Source organism: Quercus robur, chromosome 8, assembly GCF_932294415.1.
Source record: "Quercus robur chromosome 8, dhQueRobu3.1, whole genome shotgun sequence".
Classification (NCBI taxonomy): domain Eukaryota; kingdom Viridiplantae; phylum Streptophyta; class Magnoliopsida; order Fagales; family Fagaceae; genus Quercus; species Quercus robur.
In genome coordinates, this window is record NC_065541.1 from 44,161,807 (window position 1) to 44,175,547 (window position 13,741).

At 35.2% G+C, this 13,741-nt stretch overlaps 2 protein-coding genes across 2 annotated transcripts in view; one reads left to right on the top strand and one right to left on the bottom strand.

Moving 5' to 3' along the window:
* LOC126695652 (putative disease resistance protein RGA1) overlaps positions 1–741 on the bottom strand; it is a 39,015-nt gene extending 38,274 nt beyond the window's left edge. The window contains exon 1 of the mRNA XM_050392480.1: positions 231–741. Coding sequence (XP_050248437.1) covers positions 231–632 — 402 coding nt within the window. The 5' untranslated portion in view covers positions 633–741. The remainder of the gene's footprint in view (positions 1–230) is intronic.
* An 8-nt stretch (positions 742–749) lies between these two features.
* Positions 750–10,032, top strand: LOC126696337 (sodium/calcium exchanger NCL1-like). Its single transcript, XM_050393095.1, has 9 exons — positions 750–835; positions 934–1,310; positions 2,009–2,188; positions 7,017–7,198; positions 7,369–7,508; positions 8,086–8,389; positions 8,480–8,602; positions 8,712–8,981; positions 9,563–10,032. Exons 1-9 carry the CDS (start codon positions 750–752, stop codon positions 9,809–9,811), a joined length of 1,911 nt encoding a protein of 636 aa, XP_050249052.1. The 3' UTR covers positions 9,812–10,032.
* The last annotated feature ends 3,709 nt before the right edge of the window (positions 10,033–13,741 follow it).

The following is a 13,741-nucleotide window of genomic DNA, read 5'->3' on the forward strand; positions in this document are numbered from 1 at the left end:
AGTTTAGCTAACGCAGTCTTGCCAAGACCTCCAATCCCAACTACAGGAACAACAGAGATGGATTGACCATCACTAGGATCCATTAGATGCTCCACAATATTTTCTTTCTCTTGGTCTCTTCCTATCACATCTGAAGGCTGGACAAAGGAGTAACTCATCTCCCTTCCACGCACCACATGCCTATCATCCGACCGTGGAGAGAGATGAAACTTGGCCCTATCGTCTGCAACCTCATCTAAACGTGCTCTAATTTCTTTGACTTTGTGAGCCATCTTGGTTCGGAATACAAGTGAATTAGAGGAAGAAAAGAAACGGCGTACCTTCCTGGTGGTGCTCCCCTGCATTTCCACCACTTGCCTCCGCAGTGCTTCACACTCGAATTCATCAAGGACATCTTGAGCATCGTAAAACACTTCTTTGAGCTGCCCAAGCCAGACGGTCAGCTCCTGGTTATGAACCTGCTGCTCTTCTGCATCCAACAACACAGCTTTGACGGTGGAGAGGGTTTTTTCAAATCTTCCTAGATCACTTTCAGCACCCCATATCAAGCGAGCTTCTTGGAAAGCCAGGGATCCCAATTTCTCCAGCACTTTTTGTGCTATGTTGAATACAAATGTCTCTGCTGCAGCCATCTTAGAGAGAGAGAGAGAGAGAGAGAGAGAGAGTTGTTCTTTGGCGAGAGGAGGTGTGAGATTGTAAAAGTCTAAAAGAGATTCAGACTTTAGAGCGTGAGAAAATAGATAGGATATATGAGGATAATTGGGATTCGACGTGGACAAAATAATGTGGTTCTCAGGATCCATCCCACCAAAGAATTAATAGATGCGATAAACATGTAATTTTATTTTGGTAATAAGGGATGCTTAAATCATGTTTATATTATTTTATTGTAAAATAAATATAGTTGACTTCAACTTAACTTTCACCCTTCAGAGGTCTTTCTGCTGTCTTTATTTGTTCCTGCTTGCATACTTCGACAGTAGCCTATCCTTGCTGGAGCGAACCCATCACAAACATTAAGTCCTTAGGGAAGGTTCCTCATGAAGTTCAACGCGTGCAGCTGCCAACATTTCATGATAACCCTTTGATTCCATCGGATGGTTGTGAACAAACCTATGGTGTTATGCCATGCACCAACACTGTCCTAGGAAATGGCTTTCTAATTCTTGTATATGCTTACTGCATTTTCTGGGCTGCTAAGATTTTGACTGATGGAAGTGAGATTTTGCTTGAAATTCTTGGTTCGGGCATCATTGGTGGTCTCTCCTTGCTCATATTCAGCTCACTTCCGAATGCTATTATCATCCTTGGTAAGTCTGACTTGCTTTTATTCTTTGTTAGAATTATTTGAAACCGGCACTTTCTGCGTGCTACATTGCTTGTATGGGCATTATTGTTTGTCCTTCAATTCTTTACATCTTCAAAGATTAAAGGTCAGAAAGGGACTGGGGTGCGGTTCCAATTTCCAAACCATAAAGTCCATGTGTTAAATGTGATTCTAAGTTCTAACTGTAACATTAATACATTATTATGATTCGATTTTTGTTTGAATGATTATAGATCCGTTTGTTCCTAAGCCAGAGACTTTTTATCTTAAAGTACTGAACTACTAATGTTCCTACAAAAGGCAAATTCCATCCATTTCGGGATGGCAACAGCCCGTTAGGTGGTGGGTACCCACCTGGTAGTCACGGATTTTACCCGACCCATTAGAGGATTTGGGTATAGGGTATGGATATTTCCTGGTACCAAATCTGGGGCGTCGGGTAGGGGTAGGGTAATACCTGTTAAATGCCTTGACTGAATTTGTTTAACATAGAAACAACTTGAGTCGAGGCACTTGGAAACTTCAGATTTATGGTTGTTTTTATGTTAAATCTTGTTATCTAAATCAATTTGTTGTTTCAAAAGGTGAATTTATCGCGTAACCATTATTAAGTACCTGTTACGGTGATCTGCAATAAATGAAGATTCATTAATGCTAATGAACTTTCTTATGTATTTTTAGCATCGGGACTATCCGAGACCAAGGAAACTGCTCAAAGTCAGCTCTCCATTGGAATGGGCTTGCTGGCTGGAACAGCTGTTAATCTTCTGACATTACTTTGGGGATCCTCTGTTTTATTTAGCAGGCACGACCTTGAAGAGTCTGCAGATTCAACAGATACAAAACGCTTTAGCTTTACTGGTATTTTCTCATACTTCACGTAGCAAGGCTGTGTATGAAAATGTGTGTGGGCGTGCGTGCAAGTTTTCTTTGAAGATATGCCAGCTTTTTTTCAATGAATTGAGGGAAAATGATCAAGCATGTTTTCAATACCTGGCAGTTAACGAAATTGATTATAGTAACCTGATATATAATCTTGTTAGTGTCTATTTCCAAGCTTCTTAACACACTTTTCTAAAATGACCTAGTTCCATGTCTTCTGCCAAAAGTTCTGCAAAGTAACCTGAGTCTTAGACTCCATTCACCAAGAACTTTGATGTACAATTTATGAGCTGAGACCTAATGTACCACCCCCAAAATTGTTAATCCCTATTCATCGAAATGTTAAACCATCTCTAAATGACATAATAAATCGATGTCAAATAACTAAGTCATCTAAACTCAAAGATTATGCATAACCAGAAACCTTAAATAAGTCTTGATAGAACTACTCCCAAGATAATATTACAACCTATAATACATGAAATTCTCCAAACATAAATGTTTGCTTGAAATCTTAACATTAGCTCACTTGAAAGCAAGAACGATCACATCCTAATAATCTGTTATGACTACGACCTCAAGCAACTAATCTGAAAATTTTTATAATAATATAGTGAGTTACACAACCTAGTAAGTAGAAAGTCACACACCATTGAACAAGACAAAGAAGGTAACTAGGTAAGTCAATAAAATTTTGTAGAAAGAATTATCAATTATAAACTGTATCAATTCAAAACAACAACCACTGCACACCTTTGGTGTGATAGCCACTCCACAAGTATAAGTGTTTGTGGGGTGTGGGGAGTAAGGGTCGGGGTTCAAATCTCTATGAGAGAGCTTCACATATATATACACTTAGATTAGACTAGAATAGAATTTCTATCAAGTAAAAAAAAAAATTTCAAAACAACGATAAATGATAGTAATGCAATCAATAAACTATGAGGTAAGCAGATCTTAAATGATTATAAAATAAAAGAATAACTTATCAAGTGATTCAAGGTCGTGTAGAATTTAAATATCAACACAATTAAACATAATAAGAATTATGTAAGTGTCATATTTGTAATTGGCATATCCCAAGACAAAGCACACTTTACTTGTAATGGAATCTTAGGTTCTAATGCATTCAAGAAGATTATTTAGTGTTCAATAAGTGGTATTTATTGGAGACATAATGTTTTTTCTAAATCAAATACTGGATACCAACACAGGAGGCCAAGCATTCTGCCAGACATCCCGGCCTGGAAGCCTCGTTTGCCTTGTTAGTATTGAGTAGTACTTAAGTAGTTAAGTTTCCAAAGGTGAACAGCCCCCTGTCCTTTATATTATAGTCGTAAGGGGCTTCTCAGAAAAGTAAGGAAGGAGGCATTTGAAAGGCCGATCACTCATAGGCCTTTTCCTCTAGTGGGAAGGTCGGTATCGGAGGTTATGTTCCTTTTTGCTTTTTTTTGGGCTTCTTCTCATTCTTCTTTGGCACCTGCGATAGAGATCAGAGGTATTTGGCCCCCAAAAGGGATTTGGGTTTTAGATCCTTGGGAAATCCCCTCCCTCCATAAGACCATATTTCTCTTTCTTAAAGGGGAAAGAGAAAGAAGAGAATCAATCCTTTCTTCTCTTCTTTCATGTGAACGGCCCTATCTTGTATCGAAAGGTTTTTATGCTATACACCACGTTGAGAAAGACCAGCCTCCTATGTATCGTACCATTTTTTTACCTCGAAAAGAGGGGGGGGGGGGGTCCTTCTTATGATGCTTTGAAGACTTTCCACTTCATTTAATAAGGGAAGGGGGAGGGAAGCTTAGCGAGCTTGATAATGTCGACCACTACATAAGCCACTGGCAGAGAAAGCTTGAAGAGCTCCCCTTCATTCGTTACTAAGCCAAGGTCCCAGGTCTCCGAGTCAGACCATGCCTTCTTGTTATCAAAAAGTCGGTCGAATCGGGCAGGCCCCTACCCCAGAACATTGAATGAAATAGGTGGCCGAGTTCTCTTTCTACAACCCTTTTGATATGATAGGCCTGACCACCTTCCCCCTATCCCTTATGTTTAGAAGCAAGATCTGCCCAAGAACGACTAGGCTCATAATGACAAGGCTTTCCTAGGTTATGTACTAGGGTTTCACAACATATAAAGCTATATTTTACAACCATCATCATACACATAAAAAGACATACATAGATACATGTTTTACAAAAGTTGTTGCGACTTTTTGTGCGCCTTAGGGTTTTGTACCAAGCTTTTTCCAGATCTTTAAGCGTGAATTGAAGAACTCTAACAAACAATAACAACCAACTGTTGTTGTGCTGTTAGTCGCATACTAGGATCCGTGTAAAGGAGAAGTCTTTACAAAAACAAGTCCAATTGATTATTGGAGTTGATACTAGTATAGGTCAGTAGATTCTACTGTAGGTAGTTATTTTGGGATACTTCGGTTGGGGTAAGATTCCTTATACTTGTAATTACTTGATTCTTCACTAGTGGATTCTGCAGGAGTGATGACTTGAGATTTCTCGATCGATCCACCTAACTGTTGAGAGGTGTCGAGATTGCATTAAAAAGCAACTGAAGAGCTCGATAGATAAGCCAGGTATCGAGAGGTGTCAAGGAGGTGTTGAGATTGCTTAAAAATAGTTTTTCAAGAAGAGAAAAACATAGATATGAATGCAATCAAGCATGCAACTCAACCAATGATCCAAACAGCATTTTGAACTCTCAAAATCATCTCTCAACAATAAAAATTAAGCACAAAAATCCCAAAAACACACACACATTAAACAAGTCTAACCAATTTTATATTTTAAAAATAAGTCAAGGCAGTTTAGTGAGCATACATTAATACATGTAAATCTTGTAATAGCCAAATCACATTGTACCTGCACATGTCTCAAGAGTAGCATAGAATATTATGTGTTATGTGTGAAAAATATCGCAAGATTGTATAAGTGTATACATGTTATGACAATTTGAGATATAAGAAAATCACTTTAACTCACACACAATCATAACTGTTTGATGGAGACTATCACCTTCGAGGTACATCCTATAACTCCCACATCTCCTATAATACATGCTTGCAATCATATATAAAGCATTTTATTCTTTTTGCTTTTTATTTTTCCTTCCATATTTTTCTTTGTGAGCATATCATGCATGGGCATATAAAAGATAGAAAAGAGATACCCAATGATGTTAAGCATTTGACATTCCAATTTTGCTATGCCAAAGTACACAAATGTCATTTCATGATTGGCGGGCAATAGTGGTGAGATGATTATTTATGCTTTTTTCTTAGGATTTTCCAGTCCTTCCTGTCAAAAAGAGTGATACGAGTGTTAAGTACAAGAGATAACTTAATCTTACTCATCACAAATAAGAGCCACAAAGCTCACTTGCTTAGTTATGCATAGAGATGCTCATCTAAGTTACAAAAGATACAAAATTTATAAAACTTTGTTTCAATGGCCATCCAAGGTACATAAGTACCAATGTATACATACACACACTGTGTTTATATTTTTCTGATTTTTCAATTTTTTTATTTTTTTATTTTTTTTATTTATGAAAAACAAAATAAACAAAACTGAAAACAAACAAAAACATGTTAAATAAAGCAAAGCATAAAAACTAGATGCAAATGCATGAGGAGGAAGGAGGGGAGGAAGGAGGAGAGAAAGAGATCAATCCATGGAGATGACACCGATGTTTTGATGAAGGAATTCAAAACATTTGCTATCCAGAAGTTTGGTGAACAAATCAGCCTTCTAATCATCAGTGTGAATAAACTCAAGAGTGAGAGTACCATCTTCAACAAGCTCCCTAATGAAGTGATGTCGAATCTCTATGTGTTTAGTTCAAGAATGTTGAACCGGATTCTTAGAGATGTTGATGGCACTGGTATTGTCACAGTAGATGGTAAGATGCTCTTGGCAAATACCATAATTATGGAGGAGTTTTTGCATCTATAGGAAGTAAAGTGCGTTTTGTCAAAGGATTAGCCGATTTCATAAAATAGTTATATATGTTCCTAACAAATGAATCACATATGTTCTAACAGCGGCCAATCATTATGAGAAAGTGGTGAAACCTTGGCATTAATATATAGAGCATAATCATGAAGGGAAACAAAATTCATAATGATAATCATAGGTCCTTTGTCTTAAGAGTGCTATTTATCATGCTAAAGCAATATTCTTTCCAATACCCATATGATGTTAATTAAACTCCCTGCCAAAATTTTCCTCTACCCCAAGAGTAATCTACAAACACTGTTTTGTTATCAGTAACCACAATTTTCCTATACCCCATGAGTTTTCTAGTTTCATCTTTTCAATGTAATCAGTAGTTACCAAAAAGAATAGAATGAGAATAATGTTTAAAGTTATCCATAAGTATGATAAATATTTACATACAAATAATAAATCTAAATACTGAGTTTATCTATGAATTCTCTCATGTTCACTAGTTTGTTATTTGTATGATGTGTGAACAAAGCAATTACCTTTGGCTATTATATATGATATAAAAATCTATTATTGGGAATAAAATATTCCCAATCTAGGAAAATTTTGAACATGTCATACAAATATGGCACGGAATTGGTGAAGATAAATATGTAAATTTGGCTTAACTTGGTCTTTTAATGCGATTTAGAACTAAAGTTTACACTAAAAAAGCCGACTTTCGTTTCTTCACTTTAATGGAACTATATATACTAAATATTAGTAACAAATTTGTTGTCAATGAGTATGCTTGTGGTATGGATGATATGTTTCACAATATAATGCATGTTTCTTCAATTTTGTAGGGTCAGTTGTCAAGACTGATATCCAAACCACCGATGCTGCAAGGATCATGGTTTTATCTGTTATCCCAATCATGGTAGTCTTACTACCACAAGCGTTTAAAAAAACATCTCAGAGTCGCTATGCTTTATTGATTTCAGTCATTGTCTCATTTTCATTATTGATTTCCTATGGAGTCTATCAGGTAGTCGTTTAATTACTTGAATTTGCTAGTGGTTCTTATTTGCTAGCTATTGAAGTATCTTTTATTAATCAATTGCCAAACTTTTTCATCCATTGTAGAATATGGCGTAAATTTTTCCTGCTCCTTTTCTATACTAATGCCAGCATCTCCATTTGGAAACATTGATGCAGATTTTTTATCCTTGGATTCAGAAGAGAAAATTGGACTACGCAAATCAAAAGCATCAATTGTCAAATAAACATTCAAAAAGCAACGTATCACGAATATTTTATAAAGAAAATGGCGAACCAGACACAGCTGCCTTTATAAAGTTTGTTCTTTCCTCTACTCTTAAATCTCTTTATTTTATTTTATTTTTTATTTTTTTGTGTTGATCACCTTATTTATCTAGCACCTTGAGATATGTTAATGAGTTTTCATGAACTTTACATATATAGTAGCATACCAAAAGCGCAAAGAAATTGAGCATAAATCAAGAGGGAGTTAGGCAAAATTTACCTTCTAAAATCATAACGGAGACAAAAGATTTTTTACTTAAACAAATATACTCACCTTTACAAGACATTGCTACTGTATTTACTCTCTTGTTTACCTAAATAAGGTACAACTAAATAAGGTATGCTCCTAGTAAATGGTATTTCAAAAGAACAAATAAACTTCTTTATCTAGCATAAACAATCATCTGACTCCATACCAAATTCTTTTTCAAAATGCAATTAGAATAAATCATACCCAGAGGAGTAATATAAATAAAGATAATTTACTTTCCTAAGTGAGCCAACACCCAAACTTAAACATGCAACAAACTCTTGGTTGAACTCTTAACTATTATTGAACTCTTAACTATTGAAACGATAGTGAATACATTGTTTTGTATTTAATTATAGGTTATTTAAGAAGATTGATACTAATGATGATGGATACCTCTCACCGATGGAGTTGAAAGTACTTCTTTTAGGAATAAATCTTAAACGACATCTTGATATTGATGCTGCTGTGGAAAGTGTTTTGAGAGATTTTGATGCATCTGAAGAATCTCGTATTAGCATGGATAGGTTTCTCATACATTTTCCAAAATGGTTGGATGAGACTAAGCCTTCAGATATGCGTGACAATCATCATAGTCTACAGAATGTTTATCTCACTCATCATCGTCCCAAGCCAATAAGGTTTAAACACAAATTGCATCCAGTATGTTTTCCCCCTTCTCTCCCAGTTGAGTATATATAATAACGTGTCTTGTTTTAAGTATTACAATATTTTCAAAATTCTTATATGCAGCATAGAAATGAGAATCAGCATTTACTTGGGGAACAAAGTGATTTAGCTGGGAAGAGCGTTGGAAATTCCAAATTCAATCATCATCGCCCCCGCCCAATAAGATTTAAACATAGCTTTCCTCAGGTATATTTCATTTTATATTTTCCTTCTGTCCTTCATATCATATTGAGCGGACCAAAATGTATACCAACCACACATTATAACACTAACAAAATCATACTTTGTTGGGCAGCAGAGTTATGGGAATATGCAAGTCATTGGAAATCTTAAATGGGTTGTCTGTAAAACAATATTGATGCTGCTTCTTGGAATTCTTGTTGCATCTTTTTTTGCTGATCCCCTCGTGGACGTTGTTGATAACTTCGCCATTGCCACAAGAATTCCCTCTTTCTTTATCTCATTCATCATTCTGCCTTTTGCTGGATGTAGTGATGTTGTGTTGGCTCTATTTCTTGTTAGCAGAGAGAAACCAAGCATTGTTGGAAAATTAACATTTTCTGAGGTTCGCATTTCTAGAGCAATTCTTGTGTGTAGCTATACATATTTTTGTTTTAGTTGTAGAAGCTTTTTTGTAAAGAACTTTTAACTTGAAACTAACAAAGTAGGTAATGGTACCATGTTTTTTTGGTTGTGAAAGTCATTATTAAAACAAACAAACAATATGACGAGATTAATCAGTAAGAGAAAGCAAAATCTAAAATTTGATCAAACTTCATTCTATATTTGAAATCTAACACAAGCCCGTCTCTCCCTCTCAGAAACACATAGGCACACGTAGATGCACATATAATGCTACAGAAAACATTAACTAACACATTATGGTCTAGTTACAATTTATTCTTGTTTTAATTGCAGTTAAGTCATAATATTATGGTCTAGTTACAATTTAGTCTTGTTTTAATTGCATTTAAGTAATAACCGATGCTATTTTTCATTACTTTAGCAAATGTATGCATGCATATACACATGGAGATCTTTTAGTGTCTCCTTTTACTCTTTCTCCTTTTAAGACAAGGTATACGAACTAAATATTTTATAATTTGGCTTTCGTAATTAATGGTTTTCAATTATTTTTTGCTGCAGATTTATCGATTAGTGACTGTGAATAACATCATTGGCTTGTCGATCTTCTTAAGCCTCATATACATTCGCAATTTGGAGTGGTATTTCTCAATTGAAATGCTGACCATTGTGATTGTATGCATTGCGATTGGTCTTCTTGCTAGTTTTCGGACCACCTTCCCCCCTTGGATGTGTGCGGTGGCATACACACTTTATCCATTCTCCCTTGTGTTGGTTTATGTTCTTGACTCTGTTCTTGGATTGTCTTAGAATTATTTCTCTTTATAAATTTATGTATCTATGAAGGCAACTCCTTTAGAAACTTTAGCTTTTGGATAAATTTGATACTCCATACTAAATCTTGGTTGAATTTATGCTAACCTGTTATATGTGCATTGTCTCTCTACTTGTGAATGAAAATTCACATTTGCTTTGATGTTCAAGAATCATAAGTTCTTTATGAAATAAATCAAAATAGGTTTTGTGTTGTATTTTGGTATGGGGAGCCAATGTACAGATATGGTATTGTACATGCATGTTGTAATTGCTACATTTTCCTGGCATGTAAAGTGTGCTCTTTGAAAGCAAAATTGGAACTCTATCCCTACAATTCCACGTGAGCTATAAACCTATAATTTCAATTTGTTAATCCTCTTCTAGCTTTGTGCATTTAATATGGCATACATCCTAAAAATTTATTATTCAATTCTTTTGTGGTACCAAAGTGAATTCATACTCTTCTAGTGAAAATGTAGATATATGTTAGGTTTAGTTTAATGAATTCATTGAATTTTGATGGTCATATTTTTTGTTTGAAGCATTTAATACCAGAGTCTCTTCCAAAAATTGAAAAATGCTTTGTCTCTCTTTGATACTTGTGTCTATCTTTTGGGCTTCAACTACATTATATATATATATATATATATATATATTTTTTTTTTTTTACTTCCCAATCTATCGATAGATGCTGTACAGAAAAAAAAATAAAAAAAGAAAAAAAGAAAAAAAAAAGGGAGGATATATATTTTATTTATTTCAAATTAATTAAAATCTTTAAATTGTATATAACTGAACATTTAACCTAATCTAGTGCACTCTTTTGAGCTTTTTCCTTTATTAGTTTGAATTAAGTATGTTTTTCTTGACATCTATTGTCTTTTTGTATCTTCTATTTCTCTGCTATCAAATAAAAAGCAATCTAAGTTCTTTTTTTTTTAAAGTGAGTTTTACCAAGGATACTGTTAAACTGTGATAATGAAGGATGAAGGAAGAACTACTTAAACTACAATTAGTTAGAATAAATGATTATAAACAACACGTAGTTTTGTATGTAAATTGTTAGTTAAAAATTTGCTTTGACATTTGTCATCTTTGTATTGGTTAGCTTAGGAGTTAGTTATTTTTTGTTTTGGTTTCCCACCTCTCTACTCCTCATATATAAAGGACAGAGCTTAGATATTTAATACATGAGAATCATTCATACAATTTCTCTTGCTTGCTTTCTCTCATTCTCTCTCTCTTTCTGTGATTCCCAACCTCCATTGTTGGAGCTTGATCTTGTTTGCAAGATTCAACATAGTATTAGAGCTTGAACTAGTTCAGAATTTCCTCGCTAGTACTCACTGATTTCCTGGATCATTCTGTCTTTGATTTTCCAATTCAATTTGTACGTTTTTAGACCCCTTAAAAACATAACCAAATTAACCTAGTAGTTTAGCAAAGTGATTAACTTAGGTAAATTATATAGTTCTAGGTTAACATAGATAAATCATATCATTGAAAGTACAGAAAATAAATAACACAATGATATGGTAACCTAGGAAAACCAAACCTGTAAAAAACCTGGGGAAAATTTAACTTAGCTATCCTTAAGGTAAAACGAATCCATTATGAAAAAATTGAAGTTTACACAATAGTGACTTAGACCACTAACATCCTATTGCTACCTCGAGTAAGAAACTTACTACCACGACTACGTGATAGCTCCGAGTTCACAAACTACTTCTTTCTTAGATTCCCAACAAGTACAAGCACTCCCGCTTGTGTATCTTTAAGCTCTTAAATCTGCAATTGAATTGATCACTAAGCTCTCGACATTAATCTTAAGATTGAAAACCCTATGTGTATGTGAAGGTAAACACCTCTAGATCTCACAAAAGATTCACACACACAGCATAAAGAGCAACCTCAAAACGTGGCTAGAGTTTTCCCTTTTATACTTAAGACAAAACATAAAACCCTACACGTCAAACAGGCTTAGGCTGAATTGGAAAATTTTGCAGAAAAACAATCTGCACAAGCTTCGATCAATCGAGTCTCATTTTCGATCGATCGATCAAGCCAGGCAGATTTACACAGTAAATCCTATAGTACACTCGATTCCAATTTTACACTTAAACACACTTTGAGCAAGTCTAAAACATGACTAAACATTTTGATCACGGTTTGCCAACATTACAAATTGAAGTTCTAATACATTTAAACCTAAAGTCTTAGAACCCAACACAATTCTATTTTCCTAGTGTTCTTTCTTGTCTAGAATTTGTCACTCTTCTTGATTGTTTGCACTAGTTTTCATTAGAATTAAGTTTCTTGTGATACTGGTACTAGTGCTTCCACTTCAACCACACAAACACAATCCCATCAACTTTGGGAGATTCCTTCTAGTCCTTATTACTTGCCAAATAGTGATAACCAATTGGCTTGTCTCTTGTGGTACAACACCTTACTGAAGAGAACTACAACACCTGGAATAGTTCAATTCTTGTAGCTTTGGATGCAAAAAGTAAGCTAGGTTTCATAGATGGTTCTATACCAAAACCTCAAGAAACAAATCCACATTATACTGCTTGGTGCAAATGCAACAGTATGGTCTTGGCTTGTCAACTCATTCACTAAGGATCTACAATCTAGTGTTATATACTTCAAGACTGCTAGAGATGTGTGGCTTGATTTACAACATAGGTACTCTCAAGGCAATGGCCCCAGAATTTTTTAGCTAAAAGAAGAGGTCTCTTCTTTGGCTCAAGAAAACTTAACTATCAATGCCTATTACACTAAGTTCAAGAGTGTTTGGGATGAGTACTCTAGTTACAGATCTTGCTCATGTGGACACCAAGTTAAAAATTGCACCATGTCATTCTTAATGGGGCTTAATGACACTTATGCAACCGTGAGAGGACAGATACTTCTCATGGACCCAATTCCTTCCTTGACCAAAGTGTTTTCTCATTTGGTTCAAGATGAGAAACAAAAGAAAATTAATGCTGGAAAGAAGCTACAAGTTGACTCAGCTACTTTGACAACAAAGAACAATCCTACAAAGCGTTCTACTAAGGGAAAGTCTGGGCGCCCCCAATGCACCCATTGTGGTAATTTGGGTCATTTGGTTGATAAATGCTATAAATTGCATGGTTACCCCCCTAGTTATAAGTTCAAGTCCAAGGGTCAACAAGCTAGTTCTTTTGCTAACAATGCAGTTGTTGTTGAAGACAACTTAAATCAAGGTGTCAATCTCACTCATGTAGAATATCAGCAATTGCTTGGTTTGCTAAACTCCCATGGTCACTTTGGTACTCAGTCACCACTAGAAGTAGGTTCAGACACTCACCAAGTTGCCAACATCATTACTCAGTCTTCCATTGGTCTTCAAGGGCATGATTTTTTAGGTATTTGGTCCACTCCTTCTTTAGAGTATTCCACTCAATTCTTTACTTCCATTACTTCCTTAGTCCAAATCTCTGTTAGATTACCTAATGGAGATATGGCTAAGGTCACACACATAGGAACTGTTTAAGTGTCTCCTACTTTAGTTTTAGAAAATGTGTTTTGCATTGCTAGTTTTTCCTTCAATATGATTTCTATAAGCAAACTAACCCAAAATCCATCTTCTTCTTGTATTTTTTTTCGCAATACTGTCTCATTCAGGACTTACAGCTTTGGAAGATGATTGGGTTGGGTAAGAAGCAAGGAGAACTCTACACATTGCAAAGCATCTTTGCTAAATGTCTACCACCATCTGTTTTTGATATTCTTTCTAAACTTTCCAAGTTTTCTTCCTTTTGTCACAATTCTTGTATCTCTGCAGTAGATAAGACTAGCCTATGGCATTACAGGTTAGGTCACTCTTCCCCTTAAAGACTTGCAATAATAATAAAAGCTTTGATTGTTTTGTTTGTCCTCTCGCCAAACAAAATAGGT

Excerpts from the sequence above, each read along its gene's own strand:
- LOC126696337 (XM_050393095.1), top strand. The coding sequence starts at position 750 with ATGAGGATAATTGGGATTCGACGTGGACAAAATAATGTGGTTCTCAGG. Across the intron at positions 836-933 it reads TTAATAGATGCGATAAACAT|AGGTCTTTCTGCTGTCTTTA; the intron begins GTAATTTTATTT and ends TTCACCCTTCAG. Across the intron at positions 2,189-7,016 it reads AAAACGCTTTAGCTTTACTG|GGTCAGTTGTCAAGACTGAT; the intron begins GTATTTTCTCAT and ends TCAATTTTGTAG.